Source organism: Camellia sinensis, chromosome 9, assembly GCF_055761805.1.
Source record: "Camellia sinensis isolate YWXY chromosome 9, ASM5576180v1, whole genome shotgun sequence".
Classification (NCBI taxonomy): Eukaryota; Viridiplantae; Streptophyta; class Magnoliopsida; order Ericales; family Theaceae; genus Camellia; species Camellia sinensis.
In genome coordinates, this window is record NC_138969.1 from 7,526,534 (window position 1) to 7,536,007 (window position 9,474).

The 9,474-nt window shown below is 35.0% G+C and overlaps 1 protein-coding gene across 1 annotated transcript; it reads left to right on the forward strand.

Annotated features, from left to right (window-relative positions):
• The first annotated feature begins 4,757 nt into the window (after positions 1-4,757).
• Positions 4,758-8,902, forward strand: LOC114309287 (uncharacterized). The gene is made up of 2 exons (XM_028254992.2): positions 4,758-7,561; positions 8,271-8,902. The coding sequence occupies exons 1-2, from the start codon at positions 4,930-4,932 to the stop codon at positions 8,606-8,608; spliced, it is 2,970 nt and encodes a 989-aa protein (XP_028110793.2). The 5' UTR covers positions 4,758-4,929; the 3' UTR covers positions 8,609-8,902.
• Positions 8,903-9,474: the final 572 nt, after the last annotated feature.

Consider the following 9,474-nt stretch of genomic DNA (forward strand, 5'->3'; position numbering starts at 1 on the left):
AATTTTTCTTTTTATATAGGTTAACCAAATAAAACAAGAGAAAAATTAATATCTTTTATTTTGTTTTCTCTCTTATTTATCAAAATAAGAGGAAGTAAAATCACAATTATTATTATTTTTCATAACTTATATAATCATTATTTTATTTTCTCTCATAGTTTACCAAATATAGATTAAGCGGGGATCTTTGACATCATTGCTTTATTTTTTATTTTAAATTAGAAATTAGTATACAAATAAATTTAATTTTCATTTTACATTAAAAAGTGATTACAACATCCTAGCCACATTAAATGTATTTAGTTTTTTCTTTTTTGTTGCCTATTCTGCTTCGCCCCCACACTCCTATTCCAGGTGGATTTTTCCACCCAAATGAGAAAGTGAGGTGGAAATGAGTTTGCTTCTCCCATTCCGTTCTCCTCGACCATTGCCCTAATTATATTTATCAAAAATATTAATATGTATATATATATATAATTAAAATATTACTCTTAAGGTTCATTTTTACTCATTTATTTGTTATCTTATCTCATATGTTTTACATTAATTATAAATTATTACAACTTAGATGGTCTATTAAGACTTAGACACATCTCCAACATTATCCAAAACCAAAGGGGAGTGGGGGTTGCATTTGCATTGGCTCTCATATCTTAAATCTTGTTGCAATTATTGTTGAACTTTGAGAAAAAGGATTTGAGATTGGAGTGGGAGTCACATCAGGAGGTAGCTTTGTATAAAGGGGGAGAGAGAGATAGAGTCTGTAAATGTTGAAGCTTGAGGATCCATACCGTTATCCTGTCAGTAGATTTGATTAGGCACCACCACCAACTACAATGTGACAATTCTAAGGAAAGACATCAGCAACTTTCACACTAGAGGAAGCTGATTGGTTTCTCCAGAACTATAAAGAGATAAAAGAAAATGTCAAAGCAGCTTTAACTAGGATACATTTGGTGAATCAAGGCTAATATTTATATCTAGGGACTTTTTTTGTTTTTTAATTTAAGACAATCAGCTCAAGTACTCAGTGGTGGCCTTTTTTCTTTTGCGGGTTAGGAATCCATATCTTAGGACATTTTGTGTTCTGTTTCCATCTCTCTCTTTTTCGAGAACCATTTGCATGAGCTACGCATTTGAAAATATCACAAGAAGAGTTTCTGAATTTTGTGATCCAAGATCGGTGAGTGATTTTTATCCTTAAAATTTTCTATCCCAATGTATTTTTTTTTTTTTTTTTGGTACAGTGGAAAGGAACTATACCAATGTATTATAAACCGTAAAATCATAAAAAAATCTCAAAATAAAAATCTCAAAACGTGATCAGATGCCCTTCAAGATAGACATTTATCTGAAAAATGTATGGGATGCACCCTACTAGCAAGTGAGAGCTGCTCCTCTCAAGACTCCATCTTTTCCATACGCCTCAAGACTTCACTTTGTGAGTTCTACGGAACTGTTATCTGAATCGTTTATTTCGTAAATCTTGAAAAACAGTGTATATATGCAAAAAAGTAGTTTGGTGGGATATTGATATCTACGCATTAACTAATCATATTTTATTTTATGAAATGAATTGTAAATATAATTTTAAACAAAAACGTTTATTTTATAAAACAAAATTCGATGAGTTAGTATGCTTATTGTTGCCCAATTAATCTAATTTTTTACATATATGTTCTTCTCTTTGATGAGTACAAGGTAAGCGGTTTGAATCATCGTTATGAATCCTGTAGAGTCCGCGAAATTGAGTTTTAAGAAGTATGAAGATAATTAAATCTCAAGTGGTGCTGCTCTCACTAGGTAGCTGCTAAACCTGGAAAGGTATCACCTAATTTTTGAACTTTTTATTCCTAAGAGAGGGACCAAAGAAGATTCCTTGCATAATAATGGATTGTCTTCTTATAAACACTCGGTCATCATCACATTGTATAGTTAGTGCTATGGAAACAATTATATATAATAAACTCTACATCTCCAAGTTGAATTGAGTGTATATCTCATGATTCACATTGCCATTAATTCAATTCAAAAAAATTGTTCCTTTCTGGACCCTCACCAACATTTTCCATTCATCATTTCACACGGCAGCAAACCTGGCAGCCCCATCTTCTTTGTTTTCTTTTCCTCAAACAAAAAAAAGAGATTTACGCAGTATTTGAATCATGAAATTGGATAAGGATCTAAAAAGAAAAAGAAAAAGAAAAAAAAAAATTTATATTTCATTCACATTTGTCTCACATTTTCTAATTTCTCATTTCTCATTTCATTCAAATTTAACTCGTATAGATTCCCAAACATGAAAAATTATTGCATGTTGGGAGGGTGTGGTACTTTCTACTAATCACAAATGCATATATTCAACTGTTATTTCCCAAACACATCGCATAAATGTAACAAACTTCACTGTAAAGCTAATTGCAACAAAGAGAAAGGTAATCACACTTGGTCTCAGCTTGAATAACCATTTTGAAACAAGTTGGTGGGGCCTCCACTTTAACCCCAAGTTTCAATTGATTTTATGTTGCTGACCAACCCATGGTGGGATGGATGCACACCATGTTGATGTCTTGTTGTCGTATTAGAATCTGTGGCTGGAACAGAATGCATTGGTGTTTCGCTCAAAAAGTTTCGATGGAGATGCTCTTTGCGAAAGAATCAAAATGAATGCGGCATTGTGGGTTGAAGTTGGATGCTTTTCTGTGCATGATTTTATGGACAACATTGAGAGTGTTAGAAATTTCACATTGAAAAAATGGAATGGGGAAGTGTTAGACAGTTTTAGATGGGGTTTTTTTTAATTTAATTGTTGGGTTGATAGGATGGAATGGTGTGTTGAATCCTTGTCAACACTCTATTTTTCTTTAGTTGGTTTGGTAAATTGGATCGAGTATTTTTTTTGTCCTTTTTGCTATTCTAATCGCAGCTATCTTATATGTGTTGATCACGTTATTTTATCCATGAATCTTTGTTTTGCCGATAAAAAATAAAAACAAAAAACTTGAATAACCAACTAGCAAAGACTCTTTGTTTTGAGGTTCTAAACGATGAATGAAGTCCCTCTATTTTTTAGTTAACTAAATTAAGATGGAAAGATTATTCATTATTTTCTATATGAAGTCATCATTCTATTACAATTGTATTGTCAATAATAATTCTATTTGATATGTATTTTTGTTTATTTTTTAATAAATTAAAGGTGAAAATAAATATTTTTACTGTTACAATAGTCAATAATAATTCTATTTAAAATGTATTTTTATTTATTTTTTAATAAATTAAATGTGAAAATATTTTCATATAAGTGAATCAAAGACTACTTGAATAATCACGTTTAAAGGCAATGTAAACCTACATTAAAGTAAAACCTTTTGCTTTTCCAACAGTCTCAAATCATTGACCAAATTAAAAAATAATATACTATTGTTTTCGTCGCTTTCTAAAATTATTAAAAATTTACACATGATATTAATTTTTCAAAAACATGTATCGTTTAAAATGTTTAGCTTTTCCCTTTTCTGTGCAGTGGTCTAAAGTGAGAGGTCAGGGCTCCTCAATTGCCAGTAGTTATTTCTATGCAAACAACAAAAGAAAGATGATCTCTTGGACCAAAGGCCTATCTATCTGCATGAAAAAGGAAAAAGAAAAAAACGAAAGAACAAAGACTTAAAAAGAGCACTCTACATTGCATGCCTAGGCTGATTTAATATTGAACTAAGGTCTTGTTTGGGAAGTAATAATTTAACTTAAAAGTCAAAAACTTATTAAAAAACCAAAAAACCTATAACCTATACTAAAAAGTCAAAGATTTCATTTTCTCTTTATTTTTTACACATTTTTTCGTAAAAAAACTAAAAAGTCATTCCAAACATACAAGTTTTTTTTACCTTATATTTTAGCATGAAAATAAAAAAGTTACTAAAATAGCATGTTTCGAAACGAGGCCTAAGTTTATTGTGTTATGAGTTGTCTTATATTTTTATCGAGTTCATAGGGTGTAACTTTTGTCAAGTTCAAAATAATTAGAGAGTAAAAATTAAAATCACTTGTCTTGTCCCTCAACTTTTAGACTATCCAATTTTATTTTATTTTTCAATTTATTTAAGTTATTTTTGTCTAATAAGCTTTAAATATAAATTACACTAAATATTCTGACAAAGGCTTTCAAAATATTTAAAAAAAAAAAAAAAAAACTAGAAGCAACCTATAAGTTTGCCAAAACAGAGCCACTGCATATCCAAATTTGTAAGGGACTTGTTACGGAGGTAGAGGGCTGAGGTCGTCAGTGAGAGAGTGTGACATCGTTGGAGACTAGTTGAGTTTAGATGTTCAAAACTTTATCATCTTTATTGTACATAATGGATTTGATCTCTCTCATCCATAGATGTAGGTGCATTATTGAACCATATTGTGTTGTATTTGTTTGATTTTTTCAAATTACTAGTAATTGTAAACATTTGACAGTGTTCTAAAATAATCTAGATTGATGTAACATCTGCTTCATTGAGTCCTCCAGTACTGGAATTTGGATCAAGAAGATCAACAAGTATTGACACTTCAATTTCTGAGTAATTGCTTATGCCTTGGTAAATTTAGCAATAAGGGAAGGACCCAATGGGTATGAAAGTAATTTCAAGTTAAAAGTAACAGATTTCTGAATTTTTGGTTGATCCAACGGTCTGCTGGAATATGCATCTTTATGCACAAACTCTGCTTTTGCTTTTCTTGATAAAGCTAAAGATGAATCCACAATCAATACACAGTCATAAACCAAAAGCAATTTTAAAAAAGAAATTATACCCAATGCCATTCCCATATCAAAAGCATCCAAAGACTCTCTCTTTCTCTCTCTCTCTTCCTCTGTGTCTCTGGCAGCTCAGTTGAATTCTTTAAAATCACCACCTTCTGAGTTCAAAAAATCTTCCATTAATGGCTGCTTCTGAACCTATTATGAGGCTTCTCTTCATCTTCTCTCTCCTCTTCATCTTCCTCACACCTTCTCATTCAATTCCTCTGCACAATCTGTATCTTAAAAGGCAAGCTTCAATCCTTGTTTCTCTCAAACAATCATTTGAACCTCCAATCTCTTGTCTGAATACCTGGAATGTCTCAAATTACATGTCTCTCTGTTCTTGGACTGGCATCAAATGTGATACCAACAACAGATCAATTGTTTCGCTCGACATATCTAATTACAACATCTCCGGCTTTGTTTCCCCTGCCATCACCGATCTTCGCACCCTCGTGAATCTTTCTCTCTCCGGGAACAGTTTCTCCGGAACTTTCCCACCTCGAATTCACAAGCTAAGAAGCCTTCAATTCCTCAACATTTCAAACAACATGTTCAATGGAAGTCTGAACTGGCAATTCTCTCTGTTGAAAGAGCTGTTGGTGCTCGATGCTTACAACAACGCCTTCTCTGGCTCGCTTCCATTGGGCGTCACCGAGCTTCGGAATCTGATGCATTTGGATTTTGGCGGGAATTACTTTTCCGGGGAAATCCCACCTAGCTATGGAAGCCTGGAAAAGCTCGATTTTCTCTCCCTCGCGGGGAACGATTTGGTTGGTTTCATACCCAGTCAGCTTGGCAACCTTACTAATCTGAAGAAGCTTCAATTGGGTTACTTCAATCAGTTTGAAGGTGGAATCCCATCTGAGCTTGGTAATCTGATCAACTTGGTTCATCTAGACCTTTCCAGTTGCGGCTTGAAAGGTCCGATTCCACCCGAATTGGGAAATCTTAACAATCTTGACACTTTGTTTCTACAAACAAATCAACTTTCCGGTTCAATCCCTGCCCAGTTAGGCAATCTAACAAGCTTAAAGACTCTTGATCTTTCAATCAACGGACTCACAGGCGAAATCCCAGTCGAGTTTGTGGCCCTCCACGAGCTCACCCTCTTGAACCTGTTCATCAACAAGTTTCATGGGGAGATTCCTCGAGCCATCGCCGAGCTGCCCAATTTGGAAGTCCTGAACCTCTGGCAAAACAATTTCATCGGTTCAATCCCATCGGAGCTTGGACAGAACGGTAAATTGATAGAACTCGATCTTTCGACTAATAAGCTCACTGGATTACTGCCCAAATTTCTTTGTTCTGGAAGGAAACTAAAAATCTTGATCCTGCTCAACAATTTTTTGTTTGGGCCTCTACCCGATGACTTGGGAAAATGCGATTCACTCTCGAGAGTTAGGCTGGGGCAGAATTATCTGAATGGGTCGATACCAAACGGGTTTTTGTACTTGCCTGAGCTGTCACTCATGGAATTGCATAACAATTACCTCACTGGACAATTTGAGGAAGAGAGAAGCAAGGTGGCTTCAAAACTTACCCAGCTGAATCTATCGAATAATCGCTTATCGGGTTCCCTTCCTAGTTCTATTGGAAATTTCTCAAGCTTGAATATTCTTCTGTTGAATGGGAACCGATTCACAGGAGAAGTTCCATCCGATACAGGGCGGTTGAAGAACATTTTAAAGTTAGATATGAGCAGAAACAATTTCTCTGGTGGAATTCCTCCTGAGATTGGTAATTGTCTCTTGCTAACTTACTTGGATTTGAGCCAAAACCAACTCTCAGGTCCAATATCAGTTCAAATTTCTCAAATTCATATACTGAATTATCTCAACATTTCTTGGAACCAATTGAACCAGAGCCTTCCCAAGGAAATTGGGTCCATGAAGAGCCTAACATCAGCAGATTTCTCCCACAACAACTTCTCTGGCTCGATACCCCAAACCGGACAATATTCAGTCTTCAATTCAACTTCCTTTGTCGGCAACCCTCTTCTCTGCGGATCATACTCAAACCCGTGCAACGATTCATCAACCCCACTGCCACAAGTCATCGACCAAAACGACAAAAAATCAAAAGTCTCTGGAAAATACAAGCTCGTTTTCGCTCTGGGACTTCTAGCATGTTCATTATTGTTTGCTGTATTGGCAATCGTCAAATCCCGAAAGTCACGAAAGAATCCGAATTCATGGAAGCTGACAGCGTTTCAAAAACTCGGATTTGGAAGCAAGGACATATTGGAATGCTTGAAAGACAACAACGTGATCGGGAAAGGTGGAGCGGGGATTGTTTACAGAGGAACAATGCCAAACGGAGAGGAAGTGGCAGTGAAGAAGCTGCTGGGGATAGGGAAAGGCTCGTCTCATGACAATGGTCTCTCCGCGGAGATTCAAACACTGGGTCAGATTCGACATAGGAATATTGTTCGATTGCTGGGATTTTGTTCGAACAGAGAGACTAATTTGCTGGTTTACGAGTACCTGCCAAATGGGAGTTTAGGGGAGGTGCTTCATGGGAAGAGAGGAGCGTATCTGAGGTGGGAGACGAGGGTGAAAATAGCGGTGGAGGCAGCGAAAGGGCTGAGTTACTTGCACCATGATTGTAGTCCATTGATAATTCATAGAGATGTGAAGTCAAACAATATATTGCTGGACTCAGAGTTTGAAGCTCATGTTGCTGATTTTGGACTAGCCAAGTTCTTGCAGGACACTGGAACTTCAGAGTGCATGTCTGCAATTGCTGGTTCATATGGATATATTGCTCCAGGTAATTTTTTTCCAAAACAAACCGAGCATAAATCAAACATTTGGAAGTTAAAAAAAAAAAAAAATTCTCAGTTTTAAGCAGATCCTTTTGTCTTAAGAACTTTTGTGCCATTAATTATTAAAAAATAAAAAAGAACTTTTGTGCTACTAATTATCAAACATTCTTTTCACTTTGATTTTTTGCTTTACTCAGTCACCAGAGTCATGGTTAGAATCACTGATTCTGAGTTTGATTTTGTTCTTCAGAGTCATGTTGAGTCCAAGAAGGGTAACACTAACACCACCACCACTAACGTAAAGAAAAATTCTGCTTTAGCATTTTCTTTTGCTCTCTCATATTTATGGGTAGTAAACTTTTTCTTTTCTTGGAAACCATAATCAGAAACACCTTTTTTGACTCAAGACTCTTTTTAACCACAAAAAAAAAAAAAAAGAAGAAGAAGAAGAAAGAAAAAGAACATGAATCCAAAGCATAACCCATGAAGAATCCTGATTGGGATCTAATAAGCTTTACTTTACCTAAGCCCTATAAAGAGAAACTTCTGTATGCAATACAGACATAAAGCTAAATTACTTCCTTTTATTCACACAGTTGTAATTTTCCTTTTGGAAAAACTAGTAGTTCTTAATACAGACTAATGTTACTTCCTACTGCTATTTTAGCTAATAGTAAGTCTTAATCTAAAATCTATGCCTTGATCATGTGACAGAGTATGCATACACATTGAAAGTAGATGAAAAAAGTGACGTTTACAGCTTTGGGGTGGTACTTCTAGAGCTCATAACAGGCCGAAGACCAGTGGGTGATTTCGGAGAAGAAGGGTTGGACATCGTTCAATGGACCAAGATCGAAACGAATTGGAACAGAGAAGGGGTGGTAAAGATCCTAGATGAGAGACTGAAAAATGTTCCATTAGAAGAAGCAATGCAAGTCTTCTTTGTTGCAATGTTGTGTGTTCATGAGCGCAGTGTAGAGAGACCAACCATGAAGGAAGTTGTCCAGATGCTTGCTCAAGCTAAACAACCCAATACCTTTCACTTGAATTAGTGGTTTCATCACTAGCAAACAATACATATGTGTTGTGGCAATTATATATATTAGAGGTCTGGGCACATAATATGTATTTGTGAAGCAGTTAGACAGATTATGACTGTTATTAAGTTTGAAACAGTTAGATCTGAAATGGGTATTTTGACAGTTTTCAGAAAGAAAAAAAAGATGTGACAAAGTTTCATTTTCTCGGTTGTACACTTTATATATACATATATTTGTTTGTGTGTGTAATCCTCCAATTCAGTAATGGTTGAGGCTGATTTATACAGCTTAAGTTTTAGGGATCAAGGATATTATTGCAGATAAAAAATCGACAATCTCAGTTTACAACATAAATTAATGTTTCCTTTTTAGTTCTGTTTTGCTTTGTTTTATTTGCTTTCCCCATCTCCACTCCTATCTCCATTTTTTTTCTATTTTATTTTTCTTTGTAACAATAGCATATCTCTCTCTGCTATTTTTGGCTGTAATAAGCAGTCCCAAAACTGATGGGTGTTTTAGTCATTTTAGTTGGTTCCAATGCAAATGTGAACAGTGAAAGGTTTGACTGTATTATATATATTATTGGGCCATCAATTAGATTGTCTGAGCAAATGATATGTGAAGTTGCTTTTTGTGCTGAAAAATATGGATGCTGACACTGTACTCTCTCCTTAGGAGTCACTATCTTGGTGTCACCACACCAACCCTGTTTGTTTGAACCAGCTAACTCCATCTCCTACCTAAAATTAAGCATGCAAGCTAATGGCCTCTTTGATAGAGCTTTTTCTGAAATTAAGATACGATAATTAGAAAGTAAAAATTAAATATACTCTTTCCTTAACATCTAAATAATTAATTTTTAAAAAAATTTATTTAAG